This window comes from Sabethes cyaneus, chromosome 3 (genome assembly GCF_943734655.1).
Source record: "Sabethes cyaneus chromosome 3, idSabCyanKW18_F2, whole genome shotgun sequence".
Classification (NCBI taxonomy): domain Eukaryota; kingdom Metazoa; phylum Arthropoda; class Insecta; order Diptera; family Culicidae; genus Sabethes; species Sabethes cyaneus.
The window spans coordinates 55,142,209-55,160,723 of record NC_071355.1 but is presented as its reverse complement, the minus strand read 5'-3'; the positions used below and the strand labels follow the sequence as shown (position 1 = coordinate 55,160,723).

The 18,515-nt window shown below is 42.4% G+C and overlaps 2 protein-coding genes across 2 annotated transcripts; one reads left to right on the top strand and one right to left on the bottom strand.

Annotated features, from left to right (window-relative positions):
- Positions 1 to 13,722: 13,722 nt before the first annotated feature.
- LOC128741375 (nuclear RNA export factor 2) lies at positions 13,723 to 17,818 on the bottom strand. The gene is made up of 4 exons (XM_053837159.1): positions 16,656 to 17,818; positions 15,883 to 16,593; positions 14,111 to 14,887; positions 13,723 to 14,049 (listed from the first exon to the last, which is right to left on the bottom strand). The coding sequence occupies exons 1-4, from the start codon at positions 17,733 to 17,735 to the stop codon at positions 13,843 to 13,845; spliced, it is 2,775 nt and encodes a 924-aa protein (XP_053693134.1). The 5' UTR covers positions 17,736 to 17,818; the 3' UTR covers positions 13,723 to 13,842.
- Positions 15,266 to 15,966, top strand: LOC128741376 (uncharacterized). The gene is made up of 3 exons (XM_053837160.1): positions 15,266 to 15,397; positions 15,459 to 15,550; positions 15,612 to 15,966. Exons 1-3 carry the CDS (start codon positions 15,331 to 15,333, stop codon positions 15,846 to 15,848), a joined length of 396 nt encoding a protein of 131 aa, XP_053693135.1. The 5' UTR covers positions 15,266 to 15,330; the 3' UTR covers positions 15,849 to 15,966.
- Positions 17,819 to 18,515: the final 697 nt, after the last annotated feature.

The window sequence follows — 18,515 nt, the reverse complement described above, 5'->3', positions numbered from 1 at the left end:
CCATACACTGACAAATAATTGTCATTTCAATTTTGACTTTGTCGCCACTCTGTATATAGTCACTGTTCGTGATCGTCATTAGGGTTACTGACGGGACTGGCTTCTTCTCACATTAAAATAATACACAGGGTTGTCTTACGGCAACCATCCGCCAGCGGCGGAGGCTGCTAGTGCACTGAATGTTTGCTTTTTATTGTTCGCCTTTTAGACACTTGTAGTAAATAGATTTCTTCCACGTTCAGAACAATAGCTCCTGCGTATCACGTTCGGTCGAACGGACAATAGTTTTTTGTTACTAGATTCGGCAGGACTATAGAAGCTAACTTCCAGATAATATTCCAATGCGGCTTTCTGTCGCAACAGTCACTCTATTTAAAAGGTTTGTTTTTTTATTACTCAACAACAGTGCAGCTTAGAGACCACACAAATGACGCAACACATCTGGAAGAGGCCCGCGTGCCGCGCGTAATTGATTTATAAATTTTACCCTTATAATAAAAAAACGAACCCTATAACAAAGACTTGAAAGTAATAGGATACCAGATGGGTTCATCTACGATGGATCTTCGTCTATTTAACCTATATAGAGACGAAAATTCAGCAATACAACCAACTTTGATGCGAAATACATTTGATCCACACACAAAATTTTCCATAGCTCTGGTCGGTTTACACTATCATATGCAGCTTTGAAATCAATGAACAGGTGGTGCGTGGGGACCCGGAATTCGCGGTACTTCTGGAGGAACTGCCGCAGGGTGAAGATTTGAAAACTTATCCAATTTAATTCTACTATGTATATTTTATTCTTGACAGATACGTATATCGCCTACGACTTGCAGGCTTCCTCAGTTCCAGTTTAATTTCCAGGTTTCGTATCGTACTAAGACGCTCCAAAAACTTGTTGTTTAATTTCCCTTATCGATCGGGGTGGTACATCTTCGTGGCTTACTACACCAGTAAGGTCACTTCGTCCACTATCATGGTCTTCTGGCTGCATGCCATTTGGGTGTTCATCGTAGTGCTGCTTCCACCTTTCGATCACCGCACGGTCGTCAGTCAAGATACCTCCATCATAAACTAACAGACGTAACACTTCAAACAAATTTTCTAACAAAACATCGTTTCAGTTTTTTTGAAACGATGGTTCTACAATTGATGAAGGGACGGTAGGGGAAAGAAATGAAAATTTTTTTGGTGAAGGAGGGGAAGAGCGGGAAGGAAGGGGGGGAGGGTATTGGTAGCTATGCTTGACAAGTAGTTATTTTGACTCCTACCTTTTGTCCAATGCTGGAAGGTGCATGAGTCGAAAAAAAAAATTTTCATTTCTTTCCCCTACCGTCCCTTCATCAATTGTAGAACCATCGTTTCAAAAAAATATTAATATATATGTATGACCGCATTTCAAGGTCAAGACTAAAAACTTGAGATTAGTCTATCGTTTCAGTGTTATCCCTAAAACTTGTAAAAAACACTAGCATCACCTGGTGCAGTCTTCGCGCTACGCAGATCAGTTCGCTATAAAATTAACAATGCTATGAATTTGCTTGTACATCATCTGACAACCGCGCCATGGCAGGCGAGCGGCATTCTCGCTTCAGTGTTACGTCTGTTAGTCTGTGCCTCCAGTTTTATCTCTTCACTTTTCGGCCAGCGACACAAAGCCTTTGTGAGATACGTTGAGTCTCTGATAGAACTTCCGTGTGTTGTGAAAGCGGTACAGCTGCTCGAGTTCTTCACACTCCTTCTCCTCCTGGTGGCGCTTCTTCTCCTGGAAGAGTCGGATTTGCTGTCTCCGCTTCTGTTTGTATCGCTCCACATTCTGACGGCTGAGTCTACGCAGTATTCGTAACCGCGCTGCGTTCTTCTCGACCAATATCTGCTGGCATTCCTCGTCAAACCATTCTTTACGTCGATTCGGATGTTCTCGGCCACACGGCCTCGGATGTTCTCTGCTACGCTATTAATGGATGTTTTCACGGCATTCCAAGAGTCCTCAAGAGAGGCTTCGTTCAGCTCACCCTCTTCCGGCAGCGAGGTTTCGAGAGATAACGCGTTGCTTTTGGCGACATCCTGATCGGGTCGCGTTAGATTATACCGTTTTTGAAGTACCCTTATTGTCACTAGGTTAGCGCCCGAATAGGTTCTGACGTCGATAATTTCGGAAAAATGCCGACCATCTACCAGAACGTGGTCGTTTTATGATTCCGTCTGGTTAGAAGATCTCCAGGTGTACCGATGGTAGAGGCCAATGGTGGTAACCATGCTGGAAGAAGGTACTACGTATGGTCATGTTCTTGAGACGGCGAAATCGACAAGTTTAGTGTCGTTTTCGTTCGTTTGCGGGTGTGCGCTGAACCGTCCAATCACCGGTTTAAACTCCTCTTCCTTGCTAACCTGAGCATTACAGAGTCCTCGATGATGGTTTTGATACCAATTCTTGGGCAGCGGTCGTATTCGCACTCCAACTGCGCGTAAATTTGGTCTTTGTCATCATCGGTACATCTAAGGTGAGGGCTGTGCACGCTAGTTATGCTAATACTAGGGGGTTGATCGGCCACCACCCGCTTGTGCAGCTGGTATGACCATCCCTATATGTACGTACCATCGTTCCTTTCCAGCATACCTCCTGCAGCGCTACGATGTCGAACTTGCAACTCTTCACTTCTCTAGAAAGCACGTGGATACTTCCGAGGTCATGGAGACTAGTTTCACTGAAAATCCAAGTAACGAAATATTTTATCAGTCTGAATGGATGTGCATGTACACGCAAAGAGTCTCAGATTCATCTCGCGCGAAACCCTTGAGTACTTGCGGATGAAAATCTTTTAAAACCCCAGAATAAAGTATGGATCATGTTACGTATGACGAAGGGGGTCCGTCACCCCAACACTTGTTAATTGAATTATTTTTACAATACTAAAAAGTGAATTTTTATCGAATCAAAAGTTCGTTTATTCCATGGCGGTCGTGAGTTTTGCTCGCTAATAGGATGAAAATTGAATTTCGGCTTGTTTTGGTGTATTTTGCAATGCCGTCGTATTTGTTTATACTCTTAATCGACATATATAGGTATACTAGCTGACCCGACAAACTTCGTATTGCCACAAATTAACCTGTGTTGTACATAAATCATGAATCTCGGATGATCTTTGACACTTCTCGAGTTTTGCAAGCCCCCCAGTGGGCGGCGCTTCCGACGGCGGGTCACCGGCAACGCTCGCGACCGGCTCGTCCTGAATGATCTAGTGTTACTATAGATAGTTTTTGTGGTCTTGTTATTGATTAATGTTTTATGGAAGAGTCTCGAATTTCTCGAGTTGGATTAGTTTTTGAGTTTCGCAAAAATTTCTGTTTTATTTGTATGAGAGTCCATATCCCCCTACCACAGGGGTGAGAGGTCTCTAACTATCATAAAATAAATTCAAGACTCAAAAATGTCGTACATGCTAAATTTGGTTCCATTTGCTTGATTAGTACTCAAATTATAAGGAAATTTGTATTTCATTTGTATGGGAGCCCACCCTCTTAAAAGGGAAAGGGGTCGTAATACACCACAGAAAAAAAATTCTGCCATCTCAAACTCTCACATGCCAAATTTGGTTCCATTTGCTTGATTAGTTCTAAAGTTATGAGCAAATTTGTATTTTGTTTGAATGGGAGCCCCCCCCCCTCCTAAAAAGGTAAGAAGTCCTAATTCATCATGGGAAAAATGGTAGCCTCCAAAAACACCCACATGCCAAATATGGTTCCATTTGCTTGATTAGTTCTCGAATTATGAGGAAATTTGTATTTCATTTGTGTAGAAGCCCCCCCCTTGAAGTGTGGAAGGATCCTAATTCACCGTAGAAAATATTTTTGCCTCCAAAAACCTCCACATGCCGAATTTGGTTCTATTTGCTTGATTAGTTCTCGAGTTATGGGGAAATTTGTATTTCATTTGTATTGGAGCCCCCCCTCCTAATGTGGGAAGAGGTCCTAATTCATCACAGAAAAAATTCTTGCCTCCAAAAACACCTACACGCCAAATTTGGTTCCATTTGCTGGATTAGTTCTCGAGTTATGAGGAAATTTGTATTTCGTTTGTATAGGAACCCCCCTCCTAAAGTGGGGAGGGGTTCCAATTCATCATTGAAAAAAAAATTGTCTCCAAAAACACACACATGCCAAATTTGGTTCAATTCGCTTGATTAGTTCTCGAGTTATGAGGAAATTTGTATTTCATTTGTACAGGAGCCCCTCCTCTTAAAGTGGGGAGGGGTCCTAATTCACCATAGAAAATTTTCTTGCTCTTGAAAACCTTCACGTGCCAAATTTGGTTGCATTTGCTTGATTAGTTCTCGAGTTATGAGGAAATTTGTATGGAAGTCCCCCCTCTTAAAGGGGAGAGGAGTTATAATTCCTCTTATAAAGAGGGGAGGGGTCTCCATTCACCATAGAATAAATTCTTGTCACCAAAAAAAACACCCACATGCCAAATGTTGTTCTATTTGCTTGATTAGTTCTCGAGTTAGGAAGAAATTCGTATTTCATTTGTACAGGAGCCCCCCCTCTTAGAGTGGGGAGGGGTCCTAATTCACCGTAGAAAATTTTCTTGCCCTCGAAAACCTTCACATGCCAAAGTTGGTTCCATTTGCTTGATTAGTTCTCGAGTTATGAGGAAATTTGTATGGAAGCCCCCCCTCTTAAAGGGGAGAGGAGTTACAATTCCCCTTATAAAGAGGGAGCGGTCTCAATTTACCATAGAATAAATTCTTGTCACCGAAAACACCCACATGCCAAATTTGGTTCTATTTGCTTGATTAGTTCTCGAGTTATGAGGAAATTTGTATTTCATTTGTATAGGAGCCCCCCCTCCTAAAGTGGGGAGAGGTTCTTATTCATCATAGAAAACATTCTTGCCTCCAAAAACACCTACATGCCAAATTTGGTTCCATTTGCTGGATTAGCTCTCGAGTTATAAGGAAATTTGTATTTCGTTTGTATAGGAGCCCCCCCCTCTTAAAGTGGGGAGGGGTCCCAATTCATCATAGAAAAAAATTTTGTCTTCAAAAACACACACATGCCAAATTTGGTTCCATTTGCTTGATTAGTTCTCGAGTTATGAGGAAATTGGTATTTCATTTGTACAGAAGCCCCCCCTCTTAAAGTGAGGAGGGGTCCTAATTCAACATAGAAAATTTTCTTGCCCTCGAAAACCTTCACATGCCAAATTTGGTTCCATTTGCTTGATTAGTTCTCGAGTTATGAGGAAATTTGTATGGAAACCCCCCCTCTTAAAGGGGAGAGGAGTTATAATTCCCCTTATAAAGAGGGGAGGGGTCTCAAATTACCCTAGAATGAATTCTTGTCACCGAAAACATCCACATGCCAAATTTGGTTCTATTTGCTTGATTAGTTCTCGAGTTATGCAGAAATTTGTGTTTCATTTGTATGGGAGCCCCCCCTCTTAGTGGGGGTAGGGGTCTCTAGCCATCACTAAAACCTTTCCTGGCCCCAAAAACCTCTACATGCAAATTTTCACGCCGATTGGTTCAGTAGTTTTTGATTCTATAAGGAACACAGGACAGACAGACAGACAGACAGACAGACAGACAGACAGACAGACAGACGGACAGACAGACAGAAATCCTTCTTTATAGGTATAGATGAATGTAAACTGTATTCTGCGAAACTTATTTCTGATGCGAAGTTATAGCTTTTCCTCTTCCATACGAAAAAAAAAATGCAAAACCGAAACCTCCTGCTGCGAGTCACGATAGCGATTTAACTACCGAACCAAATAATTCCGGCACATCACACCTTTGACAATAAGATGTTTTCAAGCTGGGAAAACGGAAGTACCTTTCCGTGACATGGCACGGCAACGATGTTGGGTGCCGTAAATCGCATTCAATCCTATTAAATTGAATAATCCTTCGAGAGGGAGTATCGCCTCTGAAGAAAGTGCGGCCCTTTGCTGCTGTTGCTGCTGGTATCATTGAAGCGTTTCGCCGCAAATCGGAACATTCAGTTACACCGTTATGCGACAGACATGCTAGAATGCAACCGGCAGGAGGTTATCGGTTTGAAAGTGAATCTGTGCTATAGGATAAATTGTTCGAGTGCAAATAATTTCCGTCTAGACGTTGGTCACGTTTTGCTCGGTGCACGAAAAATACTTGGGATGTTCCGTTTCTCGAGATACACACACATGTGCTCACTCAAACCTACAGTCATTCGGTGTCAAAGGGCATAGGGAAAAAGTGTATTCGATTTATGCAGCCCCGAAGATCGGTTGCAGATAGAACCCTGAGGTTGCAAATTTTAAGCTTCACTTCATTTCCTAACGAATCCAAGAGAGGGAGGTTTGTTTCCATAATCGAATTTCATCCAATGCATTCATATTTCGTTTGCAGTACCTGCGACTAGTCGCGTTGAGCAAAGCCCCCCCGAGGGTCATATCCGTGAGTATGTTGTATCAGTTTAGCAGACGAACGATTCAATTGGATAGTATAAATATTGATTCAATTTAATCCTGCTTAGGTGACGGTAACACACAATGGCCTCCTGCACAGGAACGCTCACAGCAATTCGCAGAAAAATTAGGTTCTTCCTTAGTAGCTTAACAAGTCACACTAAACCAATTCTCTGGAATAAACTTTATTTTTATATTTTTGCTCTATAAACTGGCGACAATTGTTACACTTTCGAATCAGAAAATTTCTGATATTTTTCATGTTATTCGAAGTATATTGCTTTGCTATATTTACACTGGATTAGTCACATCAAACTATTCAATTCATGCCTTCACACAATTTAATTTAATATTATAAGCGTCTTATTTTGTCTGTAAACAAAACCAGATCCCTGATCGGTCATATTTTTGTGGTAAGAAATGCATTAAACAAAGACTCAAACCAATTATGCCAGACTACAGTCAAGACAAGCATCAGTAACGTAGTTGCATCTCATTGAGTGATGCATATAGCGTTAGAGATACATTTAGGCGTTTTGGTCATACATTCCGGATATGTTCGTTATAGTGAATCTAGATTATCACACCAAAAAAGTGTTTGTTGCCGAAATTACCGAAAATTAAGGGTGTACCCTACCATTTTCGAGGGGTTTATACCTTCAGAAATGTCACGCCAAAAGGATTTTGTTGATATATGATCTAGTTGGAAAGTTACGGCAAAAACTGTGCGGTCACCTCAAGGGAATTCCATCGGTGCACGCAATTTTAAACGCATTTTTCTCGAAACCATGCTTTTCAACTGGCGGTACGTGTATCTAAGAATCTAGTGATCCGCTTTGGCTGAAATTTGTTTTCAGCATGTATAAATGAATTATCTAAATTGTTACGTAGCCGTTTTTTGATATCTCAATTTTTCAATTTTTATGAGCTCGCAATTGGCGATTTTCGATGAAAAAACACTTTTTTTTGGAAAAATTGCCGCCATTTTGGTAATTTTTCGAATTTTCAAAAACTGCTACGTAACAATTTATGTATTGAACTAAAGCTTCAAAAACATCCTTGAAATCCGTTTTCCGATACTCCGATGGTTCCCGGCACGTACCGCTAGCAAGGTACTATTTTCTAGAGAGCATCCACGCGCCCGGCTGCCACCAGCATGATAATCACTTTTTTGGCATTCAAAAAACAGAAAATACATGTACGAATATACCTCAACCTATAACCAAAATACCCCGACACTTAACTATAATTCCAACATGCGAAAAAAATTCACGAAAGTCCATTAAGTTTCGACCTTCCAGAGTAGGGTCCCCCCTTAAGCTGGGTAGGTACCTCCGATTCGCTCTCAATTAGATGCGAGGCGACGTACGCGGGCTGCAGCTAGAGTTAAGGGCCAAACAGAATGCTGCGTCAACGCGTCCGTCAGCGTTATTCTGACAGTTTTCCCATGGGTTTACTGTCAAATTGACGCTGACGGATGCGTTGACGCAGCATTCTGTTTGGCCCTTTACATATAAGTGTGTACAAATTGGTTGTCATTTATTTTCTTTGTTACTTAAAGCATCTTGCTTCATTAAGAAAACGACGGGCTATCGCATAAAGTAAAAAATACCCCTTTCAGAAGAAATTAAGGAACTAAATAAGAAGTTACAAAAATTATACTCTGCATTCGACGTCGTGCTGCCGCGATGCGAGGTTGACTTAGAATCAGCAGTTATAACAATTGTACAATTTCGCGACAATTCTTGCTCTATTCCATTTATAACGAAAACATTCTGCTCAGCTTAGTATATTTTAAATAACATAACAAATCCTTGAGTAAGTGCTAACACATTGCTTGAAGTATTTAAAGAAATTATTATATTTAAGAAAATTATCATTTCTAATGATTTCTATACCAAATTGTTTCGCAGCGCAGTAGCATAAATTCACAAAGCTAAATATTTTTGCATTGATATTCCCAGTGCTGACTTAATACTTTTATTTACCAATTTCAATAAAATTGGAAAGAGTCGAAGCAACTGAAATAAAATTTATATTTTTCTACATTTTTATATTAGATGTGCTGTATTATACAGGCTCCAGTTTGCCTCTGGATTTATTCAGATAGATTGTTTCGCAGTTTTTGTTACGCGGTATCAAAAAAAAATTAACGTTCAATTATCTTTCCAGATAACCGGAGCTGTATTTTCGCTCCATCAAACCAAACAGTCAGAATTGAGCACGCACAAAGCCGCGGTAAGCTTGTAAGAAATTTGTGAAGCAGATTTCCAAGAGTATTGCTACGAACCTTATACTGTCTTGTTCATCCGCTTTCCGAAAGCTCGATTGAATTTCAGTGCATCTTCTTAATCAGTTCACGGCTCGAGCCGAAAGAAACTTTCTCAATTACACTTTTGCCATCGCCCTCTCGCCACCACCGGCCGGAAGAAGGAAAAACCACACTCTATCGACAGAAACTTCCAAATCAGTGCCCGGATAGCTTTTTCCTCCAGCAGCAGCAGCGCAGCGACTCAAGCAAAAAGGACTTGGCGCAACGGAAAGTTTTCCTTGGGTAACCGCAAAACAAGGCTTTCTGTTACTTTTTCCAACCGCTCGCTCTGCGTCCTGCGGAAAACATGGACGGTGCTGCAGGATTGTAAAAAATCAGGAGAAAGGCTGCCAAATGAGCCGATCCGTACGTAATTAGGAGGCACGCAGTGTGCCACTGCAGCTGCAATCCGGAAATTCGTAATTTGGGATTTGCGGAAAGTCTTGCTTGTGCAAGGACCGTTTTTGCACCGGATCTTGCTGGGAAGGTAGGCAGGCAGCGCAGGTGTAGTTAGAGTGTAATGCAAATGCTGAAGCGAAAACGGAGTTGAGATGCTGGTGCTGCACTACGAAATCTCGTTACAAGTTGCATGCAAAAATTGACTGGTTCATCGAGAAGGAGAACCCTTGTAAATGAGGAAGATAGCATGACGAAGAGTTTAGAATTGGAAGGCGAATGTATAAATCACAATGGCACATGTTTCTAGTTAACAAAGCTAAAATATTGCATTCGATAGGAAGTGAATATTTTTTGAGATATTAAGACAAAAAGGAAAAGAATGTATCGCAGCTTGTTACTAGTACTGTAAATTTACTCGGTTATATTTTTTATTTTCATGTCTCCAAAACTGAAAGCATCTCGAGACGCTCGTTGAACGCATTTTGACCAAATTGAGCAAATTGAATCATGCTGAAAAGTGCAATCTGTGCCAGCATCTATTTTGAAATTAGAGAAGTTCACTGAAGCATACAAATAGACCGTAACGGAGAAGCCCGCAAAAAATACGTTCCACCGGTAGGATCGCAGTAAAAAAGTTTAAAAGTTTCTTCTTCGACACAAGGATACAACAGGAGGGGGGAAAGCGTAAAATGATCTTCACGGGTTATCAATTATTTAAACAGGTTTCTTTGTTGTAAGGGAATATTTGATGCATAAGATTTGTCAAAGTTTTTTTCTTTTAACAGATGGGTTAATGCCTTGTTACACTTCTTATTCCGCTGTACTCTTCCTGCCCCTATCAGCATGGTCTGGTTCGGTTACCATTGTTCGTAACGGCACCGGCGAACGTAGTCACTGTTTGAAATTTCTTTGTTGTTACTTTTTTGCGCAAGTGTTTTACTTCAAGTATTGCCAGATCAGTAAAATTGACAATCCAGGTTGATTGTCGTCAAATATCACGTAACTCTGTTGGATCGTTGAATGTTAAGGGTTTTTTTTAGTATGATTCAATTATATTCGAAAAATCAACAATCAAACTTGCGTTCATTAGTTAGTGAATGTTTGGGGATCCGATATTCTCGGACACGACTTATTTCAAAAATTCCTAATTGTTTATAGCTGCATTGCAGAGTAACGCTTTTGTAATAAAAATGTAAGCCAATTTTCTCCAAAGTAGGGCTACGTATTCAAAGAAGCCCACCACGATAGTACCGTAATATTTAAAAAATGAACAGTACGCAAATAAGAAAAAACCTGATTTAATCCACCCAGTGGTGAAAGGAACCTTTGCTATACGGTCTTACTTGCTGTTCGAGACAGAAATCGAGATTCTCACACAGCACTGGATCCCATCCATCCATGATAAGTCTAGTAAGCTTACCCGAAAAGCCGTTTTCGTCTAAAATTTTCCATAGCTCTTGTCGGTTTACGCTATCATATACGGCTTTGAAATCGATGAACAGATGATGGGGACTCGGAATTCGCGGCACTTCTGGAGGATCTACCGCAGGGTGAAGATTTGGCCCGTTGTAGACCGACCCTCCATGAAGCCGGGCTGGTAACTTTCCACAAATCGATTGACTATTGGCGATAGTCGATGGAAGATGACTTGGGACAGCACTTTGTAGGCGGCATTCAGAATAGTGATCGCTCCGTAGTTCTCACAATCCAGCTTATCGCCTTTCTTGTAGATAGGACAGATAACCCCGTCTTTCCACTTCACCGGTAGTCATTTCGTTTCCCAAATCGTGACAATCAGTTGATGCAAACAGCCGGCCTATTTTAATAAGTTCCGCTTCAATGCCATCCTTTCCCGCTGCTTTGTTGTTCTTCAGCCGCTGGATAGCCTCTTTAACTTCCCTTATCGATGTGGGTGGCACATCTGCGTTGCTTGCTACACCAATCTGGTCACTTCCTCCGCTATCACGGTCCTCCGCCTGCACGCCATTCAGGTGTTCCTCGTAGGCAGCTTCCACCTTTCGATCACCGCACGGTCGTCAGTCAAGATACCTCCATCTTTATCTCTGCACATTTCGGCCCGCGGCACAAAGCCTTTGCGAAATTCGTTGAGTCTGTGATAAAACTTCCGTGTGTCGTGAAAGCGGTACAGCTGTTCGAGTTCTTCGCATTCCTTCTCCTCTTGGTGGCACTGCTTCTCCTTGAAGAGTCGGGTTTGCTGTCTCCGCTTCTATTTGTATCGCTCCACATTCTGACGGGTGGCTCTACGCAGTATTTGTACCCGCGCTGCGTTCTACTCAGCCAATATCTGCTGGCATTCCTCGTCAAACCATTCGTTACGTCGATTCGGTGCCACACGGCCTAGGACGTTCTCCGCTACGCTGTTAATGGCTGTTTTCACGGCATTCCAACAGTCCTCAAGAGGACCTTCATCCAGCTCACCCTCCGGTTGCTCCAGTCGCGCTAGATTATACCGTGGTGGGCGCCGGTATCGTAAATTGTTCACAACAGATGGTTTTTGACGTATCCTTACTATCACTAATGTGAGTGATCCGAATCGATGTTAGCGCCCGGATAGGTTCTGACATGATAATGTCTGAAAAGATCCGACCATCTATCAGAACGTGATCGATTTGTGATTCTGTTTGGTTGGGTGATTTCCTGGTGTGATGATGGAAGAGGTTATGCTGGAAGAAGGTACTACGTATGGCCATGTTCTTGGAGGCGGCGAAGTCGACAAGTCTTAGGCCGTTTTCGTTCGTTTGCGGGTGTGCGCTGAACCGTCCAATCACCGGTTTGAATTCCCCCTCCTGACCAACCTGAGCATTACAGTCCCCGATGGCAATTTTGACATCATGTCTTGGTCAGCGGTCGTATTCACGCTCCAGCTGCGCGTGAAATTCGTCTTTGTCATCTTCGGTACTTCCGAGGTGAGAGCTGTGCACGTTAATTATGCTAATATTAAAGAATCGACCCTTGATTCTTAATCTGCACATTCGGGGGCTGATCGGCCACCACCCGATCACCCGCTTCTGCATCTCGCCCATCACTATAAAAGCTGTGCCCAGCTCGTGTCTGTTGCCGCACCTCTGGTAGATGGTATGACCATCTCTATACGTACGTACCATCGTTCCTTTCCAGCATACCTCCTGCAGCGCTACGATGTTGAACTTGCGGCTCTTCACTTCTTTGAAAAGCACGTGGGTACTTCCGAGGAAATTTAGAAACCTACAGTTCCATGTTCCTAATTTCCAATCGTTCCGATTAGAGTTATTATTACTTACGGAGTCCATTGCTTTGATTTTTTAGTGGTTCAGGCTTGCAAAGCCAGCAACCAACCCCTCAGTATCGTCGGAGGGCCAACGTAACTCGAAGGAGCCCTCCTCCCCTGTCAGCTTGGCTTCCAGCGGTGTTGGTTATACCCGATCTCCACCGAAGTTGCTTGTATCCCGGCTGTTACCACGAAGAGGTAGGGGTAGGAGTTGCTGGGTAAGAGGCTGTAGACCACTGTGGGGTCTATTTTATGCCCAGTGCGCAAGGCGCCGATGGTACGCATTACCCAGCCGTTTACCAGCCTCCACTCCACACCAGAACTCCGAAAAACGCTTGCGGTAAAACAACCTGAGCCGCCGTACAAGGCGCAGATATACAAAACACTAATTTGACCGGTTGTCCTCCACGGGCACGAAACGTGGACACTGCTAGAAAATGACCTACGAACACTCGGAGTTTTCGAACGACGGGTGCTAAGAACCAATTTTGGGGGGCACGAGCTCGCACGTCTCTGCAGCTAACACAGTATTCAGAAAGTGGTTAAAACCAAACGGATACATTGGGCAGGACATGTTGCTAGAATACCGGGCAACTATCCTGCAAAAATGGTTTTCGCATCGAATCCGGTAGGAACAAGGTGAAGAGGGGCACAGCGAGCAAAGTGACACGACCAGATGGAGCGAGATCTGGCGAGCACTGGGTGCCTGCGGAACTGAAAATCAGCTGCCATAGTCCGAATTAGATGGAGGAATTATGCTGCACAGGCCTTGTCATAATACGTAGGTCTTACTAAGTAAGTAAATAAGTGTTGCGGACTATTTTTAGTGGAGTACAAACGGATAGCGGAGAGTGGCGTAGACGTAAGAACCACAAATTGAAGGCACTACTTGGAGAGATTTATATCCTACACCTGGCGAAAACTGGGAGACTATGGTTGGCCGGCCACATCGCAAGCATGCCGGACGACTGTACAGCGAAATCCTATCTCTTCAAGAAAATTACCGGCACCAGGAATAGAAGGGCCCAACGTGCTAGATGGCTCGACCAGGTTGAAGCCGACTAAGCCGAGTAACCCAGCACCGACTATAATGGAGAGGAATACTTGTTACGCAAGAGTCACGACGGCTCTTGGTTGGTAAAAACAAAAACAAGCATTTTAGAATAGAGCCGAGTAACAATAGCAATATGCTAAAAGAAATACGTTATCATATAATTTAGTAAAATTGCTTGGTAAATATTCTTACTCGCGGAAATTTGTTTCGCCACTATGGCAGTTATATTAAGATAAGATATATTATTTTCTTATAGAACGTGATACAATACAGTAAGAACTAATATAGTACATCTAGCCAATAGGAAATTTACTGCATGTTATACATTTAAAAAAAAGTTTCATGAGAATCACTTATCGCTTGGAAACGAGCGTTGCGTCGAAGCCGTTGTCGGGAATACGGTCCTCCTCATACAGTTTAAGAAAAATGTTCAATGCCACCTTCAGATTCCAGGATGATTCCTCCAGGCAACGCAGACACCACTTCCGATTAAGTCGCGTTAACTCCTGGAAAACTATTATCGTGTTTTCGCGCTCTTCACTGTGCGGTACGACAGGGTCCTGTTGATAGAAAACAAAAGTCGTCAGTATTTAGCATCATTTTTTTAATGCTTCTGCTTACCGTCGATTCAGGTTCTTCATGATGCTTGAAAACGTTTTCCCGTCCGTAAGCAGTCAAATTGTACATGTGAAACAGATCGTTAAAAATTTTGAACTCAATCGCTTTTTCGAAGATTCCCAATCCCTTTGCACAGGGTTGAATGTAAAAGGTACGAGTGAAACCGAGCACAAAATCGTCACTCAACAGCGAATTGGCCATTTCTTTAAACGCTCCATGCACAGTAATTACCACACATTCCGGCCGAAAGATGGGCGTATCAACGCGGAATGAAAAGAAATCATGTTCGGTTTTTGGAAACGAGACGAGCACATTCGCAATCCTTTCGTTGCCCACCACAAGACTGCTGATGGCACGGTCAATGTTGGCCAGCCGAAGCAAATTGCGGCTCTTTCCCTGGTAAGCATTCAATCGCACCTGATGCGAGTCCAACGTTTTCGACTGAACAAAACTGCTCGTCATCGAAAACTGTGCCTTCGGGTGGTACAGCTCCTTCAAACTGGACCGTTGAAACGAATCGTAGATGGTGAAGTAGTGTTTCACGAACGATTCGGTAAACTTGTATGCCTCCGGCATGCAGATAAAATTCTGCGAAAAGTTTAGATTGCCATTCTCCAGCAGTGGCATCCCGTCAAGCTTTTCGATCGCCGGAAAAACGACCCGCACATGGCGAATGTACTCGATGCTAGATGTCACCGTGTTGCAGATGGGGTTGTGATCCAGGAACACCTCCTTGATGCGGTTTTTCATCACCCCTTGCAGGTCTTCGAAGTTGCCGATCTGTGGGGATGCGAAAAAATTATTATTATTTTAAGGTTCATAAAGGCGAGTAGTACGACCATTTCTCTGGGTCTTCATGCGGTGGGTGAAAGTTTGATCACTCCTATAAGTTTTTTAATAATTTATGTTTGGTAACATTAAAAATTGTCAAATGCAGACAAGTGTACTGAAAATTGTCACAACAATGGCAATTCATGTCACTGTTCCTCACGTTCTACGCTTTACCTCATAACGGTAAATCCCTCTGTCTTTCAAATTACGGGAGATCCAACAAAAACCGTCATTGTGTGCAAACAACGCAAGCGGGATGTACATAAACATAAAAAATAAATGTCGAAATAACGATAACTACCATGCCACCTGTTTAAACAAGCGCACAAAATGCTTACGAAGTCTGACTAACAAACTGTGAAACAGTTTTCAGCGACACACCAAGCGAAGCAATGAATCGCAACGTCTTCTTACTTAATTTCGTTACCACATTATTGGTCATAATCGATTATTCTAGAGGTATTAAACTAGCATAAGCAATTTTATGATACAGTACATTGTTCTTTTCCTGTTTTCAAAGCAATTGAAACGATAACGGAGATTCCAAGTGGAATACAAAAACTATTCGACGAAGTACAACTCCCGTGTACTCCGAGAGCTGTGCTAAATCACGTGAGTTATCATTTACTTTAAATAGTTGATGTAACCGTGCATTGCAACATTGAATTTTTAGCCATGTTATTTCTGCAAATGTAACGTACTCGGAAATTATCAACACTGCATTTACACGTGCAGTCCTTCCAGCGGAAATCCTCACATGCCGGGAACGAAAATGTGCGCAGCTGAGGATAGCATACAGCTTGGCTGTAACCGCTGCCGCTGCAGCCGGGGTCAGTTATTTTTTGATTGTTACCTAGCCAAAGAGTGCACCAGCACCACCGAATATACCGAAGAAAACAGCGATTTCTAACATTTTATCATACAACGTACAATAAAATACTTACCTCGTTGTACCTCAAATCCAAAGATACCAGCTTTGGGTACGAGATGAGCGATGCCAGTGCTCCCAAGTGTTTGATTCCATTGCTTCTCAACCGAATGACCAAACAAACGTTGCCAAACTTCTTACCCGCTGCAGATAAAATTTTCGATAGAGTTCTAGTACTTTTGGCACAAACTTCGGCAAATTTGATCTTGTTCAGATGCTGCTGCAGTGAACAAAGGTCCAAACAGCGATCATTGAAACGGTCTAGCAAAAGGTAGTTGATCTTTTCTTCGACCACCACTTGGCCCTGCTTAAAGTCAGCAACGTTCATCTTGAGCACGATGGAAACCAACTCATTAGAGTTTTTCATTCGAAGAACTAATTTGCTCTGTACTAGGAAAGCCAACGCTTCAAAGCAATTAATAACCAGAAACTCGTCTTGCTTCGAATAAGTTTTGTAATAGCAAGGGTACAAGTCGTAGCTATCAAGCAGTGTGAAAAGGGCATCCAAAATTTCTGTCTTTTCATAACGTCCTTCATGAACTATCACGACCTGATGCCATTTGGTATTGAATTTATATTTTTTGAAACTCTTAGCGTCCTCTACTACCCCATTAACACACTGGTATATTTCGCCGGGGGAAGTGAGCTCCACCTCATCGTCTCCACCAACAGCCCGAGAAGCCGGAGTCGCCGCCTGTTTTCTAGTCGCTCCGAAAAAACTGTTATCCTGTAAGATACCAATCACATTACTAGACTTTCAAACCTTACCCAAAAGAGAATTCCTCTTACAATTTTAATTATACTCGGGAAATACTGCTTCAAGACGTCCATATATCCCGGAACATCAACAATTCCGTTACCTTCGATGTACAGCTCATTAATTCCACACCCTTGCATTGGCCGCAGCGATGCCGGATGTTTAATTCGGTTATAACGCAAATCCAACGTTTGAATCGGCAAATCTTTGAGGGCAACCAGAGGCGAAATGTGTATAATGCAGTTGTTGGTCAGTTTAATTGCGTTCACCTTTACGCGAATGTCCTCTAGACGGTTAATGGAACTGCACACCAGCTCCAAGTGAGCTCGGTTGCCCAGAAAAACACAAAGCTCTTCAAAATCGCCATGATCTCGAAAATTGTCCAAATTCAACAGATTCGAGGAACCATAGACCACCGCATTGTCGCAACGTTCCGAAACCGCTGCGAAAATCTTCCCATTCGGGTGTATTTGTCCCTGCACAAACTTGGCAACGTTCAACTTAACCGTTAGCTTCAACGGATCCGATGCACCCGGCATGGGCAACTTTAGGCTTTTATCAAACAGTTTAACCAGTGCTTTACTGCACAAACGCACCAAGAAATAATCAATATTGATGTGCCGCCGATAGGCCACCGGGTAGAAATCGTCTGTGGTGATAATAGTAAAGAAGGCATCCAAAATTTCCTGCTTCGAATACTTTCCCTCATGGTGTACCATAATTTGGTGCCACACGTCAGGCCGATTCAGCGAAGCTCGGTCATACGTGGTGTTAAAACAAGTATAAACCAATGCTTTCTCCGGTTCCAGTACAATATCCATCTCACCGCTCGTCATTACCAACACTTTCTGGTTCATATCATTCGGATTCAACTCGGACATTGGATCATGGTCATCTTCTTGATCCATCCGGTCATCCAATTGCTCCCGACGAAGGTGTCCCTGGTCTACCAAAGCTAGCGGGTTTTTGCTCAGCTTTCGTTTGCGATTTTCGGCTTCCACTATCGCATTCACGTCGCTCATCGGGTCATCTTCATCAAAACGGATTTTGCTTATATCCGGTTTCTGCTCTAGCTCCTCCAGGAAGTCATTATATTGATCGTCCAACGACATTGTTGCAACGCAAAAAACACTTTCCGATTATTCCGAAAAATTCGAGAATTCCGATTAAACACGCACAAATGCAGCAGACAAACCGCAAGTAGACGCCGGGAAAAATCTTTACCTGCTGTGCTGTCAAACAAATCAACGACCAAGGGACAACCCATTCCTGCTCAATGTCAATGAGTTGCACGCTTGTTAAGTTTTCCACAAAATTGAGCAAAATTTTACGTAAAAATGAGTATGATTTGACTGTGAAGTCCCACCCGAATAAAAATGTATTGTGCTTCCCGAGAAAATATTTCGTTTTTCAGCTTTATATAGTTGTGCGCAAAGGTAAATCATGTATTATTGACAGTGTAAGCACGTGTAAGTTTTCTATGTTTATGCTCTTATTCTTTGCTTAGATAACGTTTGTTTTAATCTATCACGTATACGTACAGACTTACAAACAATACAGTTACAATGTCTTACGTTAACCGAAAATGATAAAATTTAAATGCTGATTGCGTTTGTAAAAAATTTATCCATGTTTGAACGGTCCAACACGAATCAAGCTACCCTAGCATTCAGCTGATGAGCGAGAGAGAAATATTGTTGCTTTTCTCGTCACTCTTGCGTTGACAGTTTCTTACGAGATTTCGTGTGAGTGTAAAAGAGATACTTTGACTGCGAGCAACCAGATCAGAGCTGCGCGCAACTGTTAGGCGCACAACTAAACCAACGAAAGAAAAATTTTAGATAATAATCGCAATACAACAAAAAATAATTTAAAACTTTTACTTTTTCGAT

What these genes read in the sequence shown, in the direction of transcription:
- LOC128741376 (XM_053837160.1), top strand. Translation starts at nt 15,331, where the DNA reads ATGAATCGCAACGTCTTCTTACTTAATTTCGTTACCACATTATTGGTC. An exon ending in CATAATCGATTATTCTAGAG is followed by an intron (nt 15,398 to 15,458) that starts GTATTAAACTAG and finishes CTGTTTTCAAAG; the next exon opens with CAATTGAAACGATAACGGAG. An exon ending in CGAGAGCTGTGCTAAATCAC is followed by an intron (nt 15,551 to 15,611) that starts GTGAGTTATCAT and finishes TTGAATTTTTAG; the next exon opens with CCATGTTATTTCTGCAAATG.
- LOC128741375 (XM_053837159.1), bottom strand. Translation starts at nt 17,735, where the DNA reads ATGTCGTTGGACGATCAATATAATGACTTCCTGGAGGAGCTAGAGCAG. An exon ending in TCCCGAGTATAATTAAAATT is followed by an intron (nt 16,594 to 16,655) that starts GTAAGAGGAATT and finishes GGTATCTTACAG; the next exon opens with GATAACAGTTTTTTCGGAGC. An exon ending in ATGAAGAACCTGAATCGACG is followed by an intron (nt 14,050 to 14,110) that starts GTAAGCAGAAGC and finishes TTCTATCAACAG; the next exon opens with GACCCTGTCGTACCGCACAG.